The sequence below is a fragment of the Pungitius pungitius genome, chromosome 13 (assembly GCF_949316345.1).
Source record: "Pungitius pungitius chromosome 13, fPunPun2.1, whole genome shotgun sequence".
Lineage (NCBI taxonomy): Eukaryota > Metazoa > Chordata > Actinopteri > Perciformes > Gasterosteidae > Pungitius > Pungitius pungitius.
In genome coordinates, this window is record NC_084912.1 from 4,641,222 (window position 1) to 4,658,176 (window position 16,955).

At 45.6% G+C, this 16,955-nt stretch overlaps 1 protein-coding gene across 3 annotated transcripts in view; it reads left to right on the plus strand.

Annotated features, from left to right (window-relative positions):
- The window catches only part of LOC119213884 (equilibrative nucleoside transporter 1-like), an 18,522-nt gene continuing 1,567 nt past the window's right edge, over positions 1-16,955 (plus strand). Inside the window, exons 1-11 of one of the 3 annotated variants that reach the window (XM_062566418.1) lie at positions 1-38; positions 151-266; positions 13,368-13,458; positions 13,597-13,678; positions 14,022-14,212; positions 14,787-14,926; positions 15,551-15,685; positions 15,886-15,983; positions 16,276-16,357; positions 16,525-16,607; positions 16,719-16,827. In XM_062566418.1, coding sequence (XP_062422402.1) covers positions 13,430-13,458; positions 13,597-13,678; positions 14,022-14,212; positions 14,787-14,926; positions 15,551-15,685; positions 15,886-15,983; positions 16,276-16,357; positions 16,525-16,607; positions 16,719-16,827 — 949 coding nt within the window. In that variant the 5' untranslated portion in view covers positions 1-38; positions 151-266; positions 13,368-13,429. Of the gene's footprint in view, positions 39-150; positions 267-7,225; positions 7,362-12,828; positions 12,911-13,367; positions 13,459-13,596; positions 13,679-14,021; positions 14,213-14,786; positions 14,927-15,550; positions 15,686-15,885; positions 15,984-16,275; positions 16,358-16,524; positions 16,608-16,718; positions 16,828-16,955 lie in introns of those variants that run through there. The other 2 variants (XM_037465085.2, XM_037465086.2) reach the window with 2 other exon arrangements.

Here is a 16,955-nt window from a genome sequence, read left to right on the forward strand (position 1 = left end):
GCTATCGGGTCTGCAGTGACGGAGATGCGACACAGCCAGTGAGAACCTAGTTGTATAACTAATCAATTTCTCTCTCTGAACCAGTACCGGCCTCCCTATTTGGGCTCTAATGCATATTTTGCATTGATGTCATATTCTGGTGGCGTGTAGGTGAGTTTTGCTGCCGAAAGAGAGGCGAGAAAAAAAACGGACTCGTGAACATTGTGTGCGCACGGGGCGAAGGAGCGTCTCCAATGTGACGTCATCACTGGTCGCTCGGTAATCGGGTAAGTGCAGCTTCTCGTGCGTAAAAGCGCGGTGTTCAGACTTTACACGCGACTCTGTACGGCGGCTGGAGCTCCAGGCGAAACGGTGACAGGGTCAAATGGTCGCAGAGTCGCAGTGCGCTGCGGCGCATCCCAAACAGCTGATCGGCTGATGCCTGTGTTCGATGTGCGGCGTCAGAAACACTAAATGCACGTGTGCTCTTTATCAAAACGTGGAAGATCTCGTGCGTGCGTGTTGTGACAGCTGCAGAGGAAGTTGAAAGCTGACTCAAAGTTGTTTGGGGCCAGAGGTGGAGATTTGTACGCAGTCAGAGTTGAGGCGACAGTGGGAAGAGTATAAATCAATAAACCCCCCCCCCCCCACACACACATGCTTCACAGTGGGGGTCAGCATGAAAGAGCTCTGAGAATAGACTGCGTTGAGTTTAAACCACTACTGTACCATGTGAACACTTGGTACTATGTTGTTGTACTGAGTTGTACTGAGTTGAGCTGTTGTTTTCACTGAGAGCACACACACACACACACACACACTTCTTGGTGTTGACAGAGCGTCTGTTGGATTGCTTTCTCCTCAGCATTTCCGCTGCTCTGAGAAAACTGCTATTCTCACACTGATATGATGATAAGTGGATGTCCAAGCCTTGTAATCTCTCAACCTCCAGTCTGCTGTGAGACTTCTCTTTTTGAAACACCCTTGTGACATCACAATGACATCATGGAGGTTTATTTTACTTGACAAAGCGCAAACAAGTCCTATGCTTCTTTTAGCCGGCCGTCAATGAATTATTTAAAGGAATTAAACAGATTAATTGATACTGAAACTAACGGGACATCTCTGATGTTTATGTCAAAGTCGCCTCAAGCAGCAGCAGAAGAAGCAGAAGAAGTCTTATAGTTTGGGTTACAGGCTAAAATTAGGCCGCCAGCCTTCAGCCAATCAGCCTTCAGCTGCACCTTGACATAAGTTACAGACTCTTTTTCAGCAGCTCCGACCCACCACTCCCCTGTGTGCCCAAACAACCAGGGGGCTATAATTAGAAAAGCTCCATCTGAAAGGGAGGGGGGGGGGGGGGGGGGGGGGCAGCAGAGGAGGGTAATATGACGCGGTGGAGCGTAGCCAGGTTACTCATTCAATGGCCCAACAACCAGACGCCCTCTGATACACAAGGTCGTGAATAATGAAACTACATCTGCCAGATTAGATTTTTGCAAAGCCAGTGCTGAGAAGAATACAAAAGCGGAGTGTATATTAATTTGTCATTTGTTTTCAATGATTTGGTTGATTATTGCATGAAATGTCAAATTACAACCAAAAAAAATGTACTCCACAGCTTTGTAGAGCTCAAGAGGACGTCTTCAAATGGCTTTTTTGGTCTTGCCAAAGAATAAATAGTCATGACTAATCATAGCAAAGCTTCGCCAAGAGTCTGGGTTCGCTCCACAGACTCTTAGGCCATCGTTTCAGGCTGGTTTTGTGGATTTGGAGCTTGTTGTGTTCAAACGTTGTTTAAAAGAGTTACTTGTTACCGGAAGAAGTTGATGTGTGCTTCTTCTGCTTAGCGAAGGGTCAATTATTAGAGACATATAGGATAAAGCAGTAAGACATCCTCACATTTCACAGGCTGGAAGGAGTAATGGTGTCTTGTTTCGCAGGCATGGATTGCTAAGAATGTCGGCCAGTCAACCACTTTCACCCAGATGAAAATATCTCAACTGATACTTGAAGGTTTCTTCAATCATACATACAGTATGATCAATCATTTCATAATCCCCTAGCTCTCCCTTAAGCGCCAATAATTAAATCAAAGGAACTGAATCGTTTGTGTTTTTTGCTTGATTATGTGTGGTCTGACCTGATGATTTGTTTGTTTACCACATTCATTTGTTTGTTTACCACATTCTCTCACAGGAAAAAGCCAATAGGATTGAGGGAGAAATGTAGTTAGTGGTTTGTTCTGAAAATATGTCTTGCTACGAATCAGTTTAGTTATAAGTCCTTGGAATGTTGCTTCATTAACTTCCCCATAGGTCAATAAGCTTCTTTTTTTTTCTTCAATACAAATTGTATGTACACACACACACACAGGAGGCAAAGTGGGGTCAGTTTGATTTTCTATGAGCATATTTTCACACAGATAAAATGGTTTTCATCACACTGTTAGAAAGGTTAAGAGAGCTATTTTTCATCAGCACATGAGATTACATAACTTCCCTGTGTTGGTTCTGGTAAACTGTATTTGTAATGGATAGCACATGTAAGCCTTCAAATGTTCCTACGAGTTTTAAAAGTAATAGTCCCTGTTGAATCTCAGATTCCGGGAAAACAATTTCACACATTTTCCATACTTTCGATTTGCTTCATTGGCACTGAAAAAAAAAAATGATGACGTGACTCAGGAATGACATGTTGACATACATATTTTCCGTAAAAACCCAAACTAATAAAAGACGCCTTGTTCCTTCTCTGGGGCTGTGACTGGTCCTCTCGGTGCTACGGCTTCCTTGCTGTTGCAATACTTTGTGTGTTGTGAAGTAGCGGTGAGTGTGCTGAGACCTTTGACCTTAATGTGCGTTGGAGAAGTGTTCCAGTGAATAGGACACAGTCATGGTTCAACATTTGAGGAGAGTTCCACTGAATTTTTAGTGTCTTGAGATCCAACCTTTTTAAGAATACACAAGACATTCACAATTTGATTTGGCTTTGTGGTTGTTTGATGATGGCAACGTTACTTGTACCGGTCTAGACAACTTTCCCCCTCGAAAACCACAGCTTTCCTTCAGGATCATTTAGTCAGCTGACTTACGCTGCTGGAGGACGGCTTTCTGCCCTCGCTATGTTTAGAAACTATATATACTTGTCTTTAGTCTAAGTGATGTTATGAGGTAAACGTTTCCTCATGCTGTGGCTTAGTGTTTGATTATATAGTCAATTTACCCACAAAAATATGTTTTTACACGCAGGGCGGAACAACGGATAACTGATTGGGCAATAAATATAACATTCATCTGCCTCAATTATTAACTGTTGAAATTATTGATTGTATTCTTTTGGGCTTTTGGATTGTCAGACAGAAACAAAATGCAAAGACTTATACATTTTATATAATCCAAAACATATTGACAAGTTTCCTGATCACTTCATTTCCAGTTGTGTGCCAAAGCCACGGTGCTTTGTGTAGTTTTCATTGTTAGAAAATGACCACAAGTAACCTCCAGGCCTTCCAAAAATGTTGAATTCATCAACTCTTCGGCTGCGGATCTGCTCACTGCGCCTTTTAATCTACATTGATAAACCTCCGCCGGCCATTCTGTTTGTGGTCTGCAAACACTTGACGACTTGAATCTGAGCCTTTTTCCCCCTTTCATGCCACACACACGGTGCACAATTAAAAGCGAGAACGCGGTAGCGTCAGTGTTGACGGAAAGATGTCCTTAACAGCAGTGTGATCATGTAGCTCAGTAGGAACGTGGAACTGATCCCCCCCCCTCCTGCCGAGCCGTGAGCCCCGTCACTGCGGCGTGTCACACATTTGTCGACCTGCGCGCAGCAGATTCACTTCACTTGATCACGTTGGTGTCACACTGCCATGCTGTCTTAGCGTGCAGCTGTGGGGGTCTGGTGACAGCTTCTGAAAATACTTCATCTCCGTATCACCCTGTAAAGGAACGATAGGTAGGAAAGAACCTTCTTGGAATTCAGAGCTTTACACCAACGTCTCTGTGTCACACACTTTAGCTGATCGGACCTTTTCCTCGGGAGCGTGAGGTCAAACGTCCTGTTCCTCCCTCTCCCCTTTTTAGTTCAGCGGGAGGATGAGAATCAAATGACTGTGACTGTTATTCCACAAGGTCACATCCTCTGGACTAATTGACCCCCGACAGCTAGAAGAATCGTAAAGAAAGCAACCCAGAGAACAATTGCGTAATGGATTTCAAATGGGAAAGCAGGATGCTTAATGGACACTAGCACACACACACACACACACACACACACACACACACATGGTAATGGAAGCACTCCAAAAGTCTTCAAAAGAAACACGTCCTTGCCCTCAGTTACCTCTGTTTGATCATTTCTCCAATCAGGACAGGATGGCTGATAGCCGCTGATAGGATAGAAAAGGATGGGCCTGGGTGAAGGCTGGTGTTTGTGTAGAGTCCCAAAGAGAGAAATCAGTAAAACAAGAGTAGAGCCATCGAGCAAAAACGTACGCAGGGCCAAAAGTACTGGGAACGTCAGCAGGGGATTCAAATATCCTGAATTGATTTATTTATTTTATTTACGTCCGGGGGGTGAATCCCACAATTGCACGTCCACGCAAAGGAATGAGCGGACGCGCAGGAACGACAAGGCTGTTGCACACTGTACCAGGATGAAAACAACCAGTGAAATGTGGAAATGTTGCTATTGAACACAAGCGGTTTTTAACCAGTAAATGCATTCTATAGAATCCTTCTATAACATTGTATGTGTTACTAATAAGGTGGACATTCTCCGCAAACATATGAATAATAGAAGCTTAGGAAAGAAGAATAAAAATGTCTTTGCATGACTACAAGCAGATTATCTGAGGAACTATGATGCAATAAACTTATGAGTGCAGCTGCAAAGTATGTTGTGTGCAGAAGGCAGAGGAGCAAGTACCATAAGAGATTGTGATATTTTCGGTATGTTGTATTTGACATACTATGACAACACTGTTGCCTCACATGTTTGTTTCAAGAAGAACCTTCAAAGGAATGTGCAGGTGAAAGGAATGCGCGCTCAATCCTCCTTCGCATACGCACAACAGACTCTGAACGTATACTTATGATTATAATTACTAAAATGTGTAATTGCCCAAAGCTTTATAAATTATTGATAGACGAGGAACGTGAAGATGTTTGTGATTATTCATCCCGATTCCTATTGCAGTGCAGAATCTCGGGACTTTTACCCATTTTCAAGTTGCTGGATTGAAACTAAGGAGGCGCCTCCTACAATGGACGCTCTCAGCCTCACCTCTTTAAATGCACCTCTGCATTAAGAGGACAGTCATTTCATGCTTTAGCGTGACCCTCGTGGACCACTCACCCTCCGTCGTGGAATTTGAAGGTGATTTCAACGGGGGGGGGGGGACGTCTTTTGTTTGTTTGCCTGTCTTCTTTGCTTCAGTTTACGAAGCCTTAACCCCCGAAAGAGGAGCCAGGCCATACGAATTCTTTAATCCCAAATGGGATTTACTTCACTCTCTCCTGCGGGTCCCGAGCCATTCAGGGGGGTGGGGGGGGGGTGGAAGTGGCCAGACATTGGAATTCATATCCCCACCACTGTCTCAGGATGAGGTCAGAAAGCCACTTCCAGCCCATTAACATCATGCCCTCCTCCTCTCCCCCCCCCAGCTCGCCTCTGACGCCACAGACTTCACAGGATCTTCTCGAATTAGACACGTGTGATGTTTATTTGCTCATAAATCTGTGTTCTGAAAATAGCTTTTTGTAGACTGTTGCAGGAAGTGATGGAGTTTTTTTTTTTTTTTAGAAACGCAAACAGCGGGTGCGACACAAAGGGGGCCACGGCATGTTCCTCCGGATTCTTCTTGACAATGTTTCGCAAGCAGGTGGCTCCTGATCCAGTTGACCCAGGCGCTCATTGTTCGCGTGCTGCAGACGCGTCGTCACACAGGTGCCTCAGAGTAATCCGTTAGTGGCAAAGACTTCGACCGCATGCAGCTGTTGAGCTGCAGTTGAGTGTGTTGCCACTGTTGCTTTCTCGCACTGGGTTTCTTATTCCTTGGAGGTTGGATGTTTTTTTGTTGTTGTTGTAGAAACCCATCTCTGGTTTTTTCTCGCCCCGGTCGAAAGGCTGCCTTTCGACAACGGCTTTTTGGACAACCAGCGCAGAGAGAGGGGAGCGATTTTGAAAGGAGACACGTTTCAAAATGAGGAAATAAAGTGCATGTTTGTGTCTTTTACAACAGCGGAGAGAGCGACAGTAGACTCCTTCATTCCTCGGCGTCCCAGCACCTCCTCAAGGGTTTGGGGGTAAACAAAGTGCAGCCAGACTCCCTCCCACATGGATTCCGTTCTTAACCACAGCAGGCTTTTTTTTTTTTAGACATGGGGGTGGCAAGACAGGGTGCGGGTGACTGCGTAACTACAGCACAAAAACAACGCCTCGCCACGGCGGTTTCAGACAGGTGGAAGCGTGGTGATGAAATTGTACATGGACGTCGGGCCCTCGAGAGAACAAGCTGTAAAGAGCAATTCAAGCGTTTACTTTGTCCTTTTCTGTCCAAAGTGGTTGGCGACAGGACTTGCGTTGCACAGTTGAGTTCAATGCAATTCATTCTAGATGTAAAGTTGTCTCATCCTTCAAGTAAAAGACTAATTGCTGTCAGCAACTTCAGAGCTTCCACTAGAGTTTACACAAGAGTAATAAGTTCAATCAGGCGTACCCTGTCTTTCCGGTCCTAAAGTTGTGGTCCATGACTTGACACATTGTTTAACACTGTCAGCAATGCCCTTCGGCCTAGATACAAGTGCTGTCTCTGTGTTTGTAAAAACTCTGTGGTGAAGGGTAAATTATGTTATATTATTATGATACAATTCATGGTGCAGTTTTATAAACTGCTCTGTTCACACATTATTTCTTGCTGTGTCATTGAACCAGTCATCACTAAATGTATCATGCAACTTTGGAGATAGATATATATATGACTATATATACGGTGTATATGGTTGTGCGGTCGCTTCAGCTCCGCCTATCCAAATACAATCGAAACGCCCATCTGAGTGACGTAGAGATGGTGGATTCAGGGATAACCGGAAATTCTGTATCCGATAAAACCGATGTTTGAATCACCTAAAAAGTATTACTGCATGGATGGGTTATGTATGGAGTTAATGGATAATGGTTAAGGGTTAACTATTTTAGAACGTTCATCCTTACATTTGACGCTAATGTCGTCCAAAAGCTTTTAGCTGTTCCAGTATTTCGACTGAGTGGTGAAACGTAGGGGCGGTCCCTGAACGCAACGCTACTTCAGCGGCGGTGGAGTTGCGCGAGGGCACAGACTGCACCAGACACAACACGCCGGCTGGCATGCTAAGGTAAGACGTCCCGGTGTGCGCTTTAAAGACGGTGTCTGCTTCCTAAATACTGCTGTCTGACGGTTATAACTGTTATCAAAGAACACAAGTGGTTGGATGAATTTAAGAAAAGGTCTAGTTTGCATATCAAACAACGGAAAACGTCGCGCTTTTTCGATAGCAGCTCTTCTCCTCGAGGTGTATTTTGGTCCTTTTTTACGAACCCGAGGCTTGTTTTTTTACTTTAACCCATTCAACCCTTCCCGTTCGGACTTTAAAAAGAATGCTACCGGTGCTTTTGTTTCGCGAGGCGAGGCAGCGTGCGCGCGTTTGGTGAATGCGGCGTGGAAGTTGAATTTAGCGCCAACTTCGAGCGTGGCTCTCCCTGCCGCGCGCAGCGTCACGTCATCCCCACGACTTCACGGTCATTTTCAAACTGCACGTTCATTCCCAAAGCAATGATCTCACGCGGGGCAATGGCATTATGACGGGACTATACAGACTCAGAGGATCAGTCATTGATGCATGACACCCCCCCCCCCCCCCCCCCCCAAAAAAAAAAAAACACGCCCAGAGGTAAGTCAATGTCACACCTGTCATGAAAATGTATTGTTAGCTGCTTAAACGCTCCCTGTAGGAATCAACAGTGACGTCAGTCATATGACACATAATGTGTTTAATAACCTTCTTTGTTATTAGGGTTTGATGCTATTTTTAGGGAAACATTTAGCAGGAAATCTTCACAAATGTATCACCTTCTTACTCCAGGACCAGGAATCCTCTCGGACCCCCCCCCTAGTTTTCCACCTGTTTCCCGGAGGGGGCCCGGATACTGAGATTATTCATTGTGGCCCATGTGTTCGAGGCGTTGTCTGGCGGGAACCCCCTTGTGTGACGAACTGGCTAAAGTGATTCATCACAGCAAAGATCATCTAGATCGGCTGTGTAGTCACTTTTCCTTTCTCTCGCCTGAGTGTCGGGGTAAAAATAAACGAAGGGAGTCTTTTATGACCCCCCCCCCCCCCCCACCACCACCACCTCCGCTGTGTTGGTCCCGCTCTTTGTGCACGGACAATAAAAAAAAAAAAGACTACATTTGTTATATTCTCTGATATGAAAAGGAATTATTAAAACATCTGTCCAGCTGTTGAGCTCACTCTATCCTTTTTCCCTCTATGAACCCTGTCGTTTGTATTTATTTGAAGCAGGAACGTGTCAAAACAGTGCCTTCTTTCTCTCTGCGAGCTGATGAGAGTTGAATATTATGTTGTGGTTGGGTCTCTGATCACAGGCCCAGTCCCCGCCGTTTCCCCCCCCTCCCCTTTTCTGCAAATAGTGCAACGCAGTTCTAGTGAATCGCTGCATGGCCTACTTACAGTTGAAACTTGTGTTTGTTCGTGTAAGGGCGCTTTTGCTGTTTTGAAGAAAGATAACGGACTCGGTAACGAGTTCTTCTGGACAATAAACGTTTAAATCCTAATCCTAAACTATTTATCGATTACTTCACCAGAGGATTCTAGATCGAAGAATAAATAAAGCTGAGAATTATTCCGTCGCCCTGTTTTGTTGCTCTTGATCCGTGGAGTTTCTCCATGATGTGATGTTTGAGAATCTCACATTTTCAGTCCTTAAAAGAAAAGCTGCAAGAAACGCAGCGTGAAACGGGAATCAAGGCTGTAAAAGGCAACGTACTGCCACAAAGATGTAATGTTTTCCTGGCTGTTTTCAAGCTGTTCTCAAGCTGTTGCGCAAGCGGTGTGCGTGCGTGCGGTGTGTGTTGGTCCTTCCTGGTACGGTGTTAGTTTGAAAATGACTGTGCCCACAGTGTTGGGGTTGGGAAATCTGTGTGATGGCAAAGTATTTTCTTTAAGAGATCCAGACGATTCTTCGGGCTGAGCGGTCTGGGCTCGTACCCTCCACCCTCCATGCAGGCGTGTTCCCATACAGCCGAGATCTCAAGGCCAATAGGTACTGCTGTTTGTAGAAAAGGCGTAGGTGTAGATAACAGCAGGTCGGACTTGGGCTACTTTTGCTTTCTGCCTGTGCAACATCTGCATGCACACAATATTTAGAGTTAAGAATTAACTGTTCATGGGAGTTGCAAGCAACCCCGTCGTGGTGCAGCATGTTAGTGTTGCGTTTCAATGAGGTGGGACGCGGACATCAGACTCCCAAGTATTACACAGAAACGTCACTAATCTTTGTGTGTCCTTTGGTTGCCATGGCTTCTCGTGCATCAATATGCGAGGAAGAACAACCATTGGCGCAAAGAAGAGCGATAGACGCGCCGGACCCCTCCGGGTTGCTGAATGGTTGCCATGGTGAGGGCGATCCGCGGTGCAACGCCGGAGGAGTATCCTCGGTTAAGGGCGGGTCAGAGAGAGGCTTCTTTTGTTGCAGAGTTCTGCTTCTGCATTCACGCAATATTAGAGTTTTGTGATACAAGTTGCAAAACATAAGGATAGATCCCCACAATTCCCCCATTTGGGCAATTTTATGGCCATTTAGCTATCCATAGTTTATCAAGACAATGCATATTACCCAGAATGCTTCATGGCTCTTGAATCACCAGTGAACTGTGAGTGAGTTGTGCATTTGAAGCTATAGATTAATCAGGCGAAGACTGATCCAGGACCCTATGACTTGTTGTCACTCAGACCTGCACCAAAGACCAATTACTTGCCATTCAGAGCCATAGTTGGCTTCTTTGTTGTTGTTGTTGTTTACAGTTTAGCTGTGCATCCTGCATCCTGCCCTGTTCATTTTTGGCCAACAGATTGATGAAGGGGAAACGGTACAGAATCTTTCAATTTGAGAGTGCTGTAAAACCTTTACCCGGTTTCTGCTGCATACACCAGACTCGTAACCCGATTGTATCATAGAACTGAAACCAGCAGATCTTTACACAGCGAACAGCACTGTTGAGTGAGTCACTGGGACGCTGGTGCTTGATGGTAAGCTATGCTGTATTCTATTCGGGCCAAATACCATCCTATGATTTGGATTTAAGGATCAAGCATCCACTGGCATCAGGTCGTCATGTCTCTTTGAAGGTTTCACTCATTTAAAATGAATATACCCCTGTTATCCGTTGACGCTGGTTAAATCCTGCAGTGGGCTTCCAGTCTAATGCAGAGGAAACATTATGACTTTGCTAAGTGTTCCCCATCCATAAGTACTGGGAAACAACCTTGAGGGAAGAGGTAATTCTTCTTTGGCCTAATCACATGACCACCATCAAACTGTTGTGTGCGTCAGCCTGGAAAACGAAGGCGACCCGGTTAGAGAGGTCCGCGGGTGAGACGAATGCCCTCTTGCCCTTTTCACATCTAACCCGGCTTAATTCTGTTTTAATCACATTTCCAAGTCGTCTTGCAAACATTTTGGGGTTCAGAAGCTCCACAAACAATGATCCTTTACGAGAGAAGCTGACATTTTCTTTCTTGGCGCCGATAGCTCTGGTCATTTACAGAAGCCCCTTTCATGTTCTGGAGATCTTTAGTGTCGAGAAAAATAAATAATAACTAAACTTGTTTTATAGACCTTTGTTCACAAATAATCGGAACCGCGTAATCAATGTGGAAGTGGATTTCCTGTCAAGCGTCAACGCACCAGGAGAAAATGGATCCAATACAATTACATTCGCCGACGTTGCAAGACTAGTGGAGGAAAACTCCGTCACAAAAAATAACAAAAACAAATCAAGTTTTTATGAGGGATCTCTCCATCAGTATCAAGGTAACTTAAGTGAGAGCGACGTGTTGAACTGTTAGTTGGAATGACAAATCATTGGCGTGTCCACTTAGACATGATGCATGTCGAGTATAGAGGATATTGAATACCTTACTGAAGCAGTATAGTGTGCTTTTTAATGAAGCATTATGGTATCAATTTGTTCTGGATGGTCTTGCGTGTAGCGGCATCATTAATATTAGCCGAACGCAGACGTCAACAGCTGCTTTTTTTTTGGCGCCGCCTCCTTTTTCCTTTGACGTAGTCGTCTTGAGGCAAAGTGTCTGCTGCAGAAATAAGTGCTTCCCCTTTCTAATGCTAAAGTTTGGTCCTTCATCCCTCCGGAAAGCCTGAATCCATTACCCTCCAACGTCACCATCAACAGGGAAGGAATAAAACGACATGACGTGGCTGCTTTTTACCTTTTTACCGTAACAGCCCGGTACGCCATTTTTCTCACCCGTTGCTCCTGACCCGACAGGAAGACGATTACGTATTTCCGGTTACAAATACGTAAGTTGTGAAAAAGGTCAATACTATTACCTAACATTTTGTGCCGTTGTCATTGGTTGATTCAGAATAGAACAATCATAAGGACATCAGCATGTGTTTGTGGAAGTCTTGATGTCTTGCAAGTAGAGCTATCACGCAGGAAATCTAAATTTAGCGAAACCGCAGTTTTCAAGATGGCATGATTAAAATTTTGCACACGACCCTGTGATCATGGCAATGGGACTGGTCCGGACTGGCTCTCGTTGGCAAGACTTTGAACCAGTTTTCTCCTTGACATCAGAGGAGGAAACTGACTCTCTTCCCCCATTGGCGAGCTGATTGTTGGAGTTGGAGGTCGATGAAGGGGAACGGTACATTTTCACCCCCCCCCCCCCCCGGTGCCAAACTGGAGTCTCGTACCACTCTGCAGACTGCAAAGTGCCGCTGCGACTGTTTCTCTCTGACCAGAGGAGGGATGAGACAAAGAGGTGGAAGGACTTGTTAAACTCAATAAGGCCGACTAGGCTTAAGTGCAGCTACTTTTGGCTATAAACCAAAAGTCAGAAGTAAATATCACGGTTGGTCCCGTGTTCGATTTTTGCGACCAACCTTGATATTGACTGAAAATATGGATTTTTAAGAACTGCACACTGTATAAATGACAATAGAGATTTATTTCTTTATTATTTTTTGGCTATTTCCTGTTGGAACATTCAATCAGTATATTTTAGATGCATGATGCTGGACTACAATGGACTATTATGTACACTGAAACGGCCTGCATCCTAACTCATGACCAGGCAGATCAAACATGGGGCCGGTCATGTGACCCATCGTCTGATGGGACGATGGGTAGACTTTAAGATGAAGAGGAGTGATTTCAGGATATAAAGGTGAATTGGAGAAGCAGATACATAGAGAAAGTGATGTTTTATAAAGTATTCCAAAATCACCAACTTGCATAATAGTTGCTGATATTACTACTCTACTATTACAAAAAGTACTACTAGTATTTATACTACCATTAATACTACAACTGCTACGAATTTGACTACAAATACTACCATGACGAATAGTACTACAGCTGATATTACTAGTTTTTCTACTGCTATTGATACTAAAACTACTATTACCTCATCTACATACACTGCTAGTACTAACAGTATTACAACTACTACTACAAATGCATAGCCAGGGTTGCTGAGAGGAGCAGTGGGAGGGATGGCTGCAGATATGCAGAGAGGGGCAGGTCCAAACCTCTGGACGCTATAAAGAGAAGCGTGCAGAGCCAGTTTGGCCCTCGAGTCATCTGCTCAGAGGAGACTTTTGTTCCTGATTTGGCTGCTGTAAGTATGCAAGACGCTGGGTTTCTTTTTAGTGTTGAGGTGGGAGCAGAATCAAGTTCTGTCTCTGCACTTATTTTGGAATTTTTGTTACCACGTATGTGAGGAATGCGGTGTGAGTGGAAACAGGTGTCTGACCGATGAGAACTTGGGAGACGTTTTTGGAATTTTGTTCCACTTATTGTTCTTTTTGTCTCGGATATAAAAGAAAAACTAGTTTTTACTGTGTTTGTGTTATAAAGTGTTAGGTTGCCAGCCCAGTTGTAGACAACTTAACTGACTTTATTTTTGTTTTACTGTATTTTTCACTAACGTTTTTTTTTGCAACCCATTATGTGGGTCTGGCTCATCAAAACCAGATAAATATAGAATGGAGAGAGCTATGGAAGCTGCTGATAAACATGTAGGTGCTGCCTGCCTGTTTACTTTTTAAAAACGTTTTGTTATCTGTGTATTTCAGACCTGGTGCCTTCCTAATCAAACCCCGACTGAGCTCGTGCCTCTAACCGTCTAACGGCAAACATGACGGTCATCAACGCACCGAGAGACAAGTAAGAAAAGAAGAAAAGGGAACTAGATGGTCCCTGGGGTGTGCCAAATCCAATCTGGACGGGACCCGGTCCATACATTTATTCATATGACGTCGCTGTTGTAGTCCCATGTGAACCCCCCCTCTGTCTCGTTCCCAGATACCATGCCGTGTGGATCATTTTCTTCATCCTGGGTTTGGGAACCCTCTTGCCCTGGAATTTCTTCATGACCGCAACTATGGTAAGTTAACAACACATTCTTAATAGGATTTCATTAACGTTAACCATGGAAGCAGCTGGGCCGACGTAAAGGAAGAGCCCGGTCGGGGGGGCCTTGTGGCGGGTCATTACTCGATTTAAAAGGTCGGGCTTCACTCGGTGGAAGGTCACTTCGCTTTAAGGAAACAGGCATTTTTCTGTTCTGGCCTTTTTAAAGTGACCATTGGCCAGACGGCTTGAGACCAGTCAGAAAGTGAAGCTGTAGGTCCGGGGGGGGGGGGGGGGGGGGGGCACGCGCTTGCATCGCCCCGAGCTACACTCATATGACACCGACTTGTGACTCCGCACCGCCCCTTTCTCCTCAGTACTTCACCAGCAGGCTGAAGGAGCCGTCCGCCGACCCCACCCCCCCCCCGTCGCTGGGCAACAACAACGACACCTCGGATGGCGGAGACACTCGCAACGTGCTGGAGTCCAAGTTCAACAACGTGATGACGCTGTGCGCCATGGTGCCGCTGCTCATCTTCACCTGCCTCAACTCCTTCCTCCACCAGAGGTACCCGGCCCCCCCCCCCCTCCTGCTGATTTTCTTCAGGATAATAATTTATCCAAAGAGGCATAACGGTTAAACCGTTGAGGGAAAACTCAAAGCGATGTATTCTCCTTCCCGCTCGCCGTGAGCCGCTCCCTTTGGTGATGACACCCTGTCATGGGAATGCATTGCTGCACTGTGGTTTTTCCTCATTAAAGTGGGATTGAGGGAGGTCGACAGAGCGTGCCACTAAACATTTGTGTTCCCTGACCCTCCTCCCGTCATCTTCTTCTTCTTACTGCTTTTTCTCCTGCTGTCCCCTACTCCCTCAATGTACTGTATAGCTGCAGATGTTTTTTCTCTCTTTTTTTCCTGATGAACTTGTCATGGTAACATCACAGCACCACGCCCTCTGTCAGCGGAAAATTCTGTTCTTCAACAAGGCCAAACCATATATTCTCATGCTGCCTATTTTCTTAAACTGACTTTTAGCATTTCTGTTTTTTAATTGAATGGGAACGTTTCAAAGATGAATTCCTAAAGTGTGCGAGATGGCTAATGGTTGTTGACATGTTGACGTGTTGCTTTCCGCCCTCAGGGTGCCTCAGAAGCTTCGGATCATCGGCAGCCTCGCCGTCATCTTCGTGGTTTTCCTGTTGACGGCGGTGCTCGTCAAGGTGGACGTGGCTCCGCTGCCCTTCTTCACCCTCACCATGGTCAAAATTATCTTCATCAACTGTGAGTTTTTAAAGACCCAACTGATGACCGTTGAATCTTCCTGCCGTTGTCACAGCGGGGGGGGGGGGGGGGGGAAATAAAAGCCCGAGTCATGAGGTTAACATTGAAACCCTTCGACCCACACCGAGCTCATGCAGACGATCATTTCCACGCGTCGTCTTCTTTGATCAACATCTGTGTTCAGCTTTTAAGGAAAGTCCCTCTCATATGGTCTCTCTCTCTCTCTCTCGCTCGCTCGCGCACACACACACACCCACACACACATAGCGTATGGTTTACTTACAGAGACTCACTGCAACGTGGATAACCTCCTCCTCCTCCTCCTCCTCACCCCTGTTGGGCCGGTCTTAACACTCAGCTCCTCATAAAGAAACGGCCCATCTTGTTTGATTTAGAGTGGAGGGCATTCTGACCCTCGAGCTTTGATGTTGACGTTTGCACAAACATCCTCCAGTGATCTCTGCTCTCTGCGCTCCCACATGGCGGCTTTAGTCATCGACAATCCGTGCGATGTTTTGAAGTTTGTAGCACCGTCTTTGTTATTTTTTTGTTCCATGTTTTCAGTAAAGGATGTGTCGTTGTCGAAATGTGCTTTTTGTTCAAAGTTGACGCTCTCGTTCCCAGCGTTCGGGGCGATCCTTCAGGGCAGCCTGTTCGGCCTGGCAGGGATACTGCCCGCCTCCTACACCACCCCCATCATGAGCGGACAGGGGCTGGCCGGCACCTTCGCCGCTCTCTCCATGATCTGCGCTCTGGGCAGTAAGTCGTCTCCTCTCCCGTCATCGAGATTATTGATTAGAAGTGGCTCGTTTACAAATGATTGGCTGCTTCCAGCTGTGTTGATCTTCCTTATCTGTCGTCAGCCATAGAGAAAAGCCATGGTGCATTCACATAATCAAACAGCTGAAATTGTCTATACTGATGTGAAGAAACTCTTGATTTTTGTTTGTTGTGTTCAGCCGGATCGGCCCTGACGGACAGCGCTTTTGGTTACTTCATCACAGCCTGCGTCGTCATTCTTCTGGCCATAATGTCCTACCTCGCTCTGCCCAGGATGGTAAGACCTCCTCTTCTCCCAATCCAACCGGGTTTCACCGTGTTCATTTCTCTCTCTAGTTCTTTTTATCGCTGCGTATTTGTCGTTTGAAGCGCTTTCAAATGCGTTTGCTCTCAATAACTTAAAAAAAAAAAAAATACTCATTTGCCGTTGGTTTAAGTGATGCTGTATCAGTCCAAACCCCGCTTGTGGAGGTGCTGGACAACGCCTCCTTCGATCCTTTTATCTTCGGTGTTTTGGCCCGGTGGACTCGCCTCACTGCGGTCGTTGTTTTTTTTCTTTCTCTTAACAGGAGTTCTTCCAGTACTACATGGCGAGCCACGGATCCGCACCCCCCGCTGACGAGGATAACAATATGGACTTACTACAAAAAGGTACACAGTGGGCTTTTGATCCTCAACATAAACTTAAAGACCCCATTGGTAGGTTATGGAGCGGTTTGATCGGATGGAAAACGCTGTGTCACTATGTGCCGGACGTACCCGTTGTGATTTCTCTGATCACTTTGTAGCCTTAGTTGCGTTGGTCTGTTTTTTTCCAGAAAGAGAAGAGAAGAGGCCGGTGGTGAGTCTGGGGGAGGACGAGGCCAGACCCACCGTGTCCGTCATCAACATCTTCAAACAGGTGAAGCGGCCCGAGGCACATTCTCACCATCCCAAACATCAACAACTGGATCCAGATGCGACCCCGATGGAGGTGGTTTCCTAATGTCGGCTGTGTTTGTGTGCGATTCAGATCTGGGTGATGGCCCTGTCGGTGTGCTTCATCTTCACCGTCACCATCGGGACGTTCCCGGCCGTAACCGTGGAGGTGAAGTCGACTGTTGCTAACGGGGGCAAATGGGGTGAGTTTCCATGTCGTGAAATCACCCTTTTTCTGATGTTGGACCCTGTGTGCAGTTATTTCTTTTTAAATAGCAATGAGAGCGGCCTGTGAAAAATCTGAATTCTCGTAACAAAATAAAAGATAACT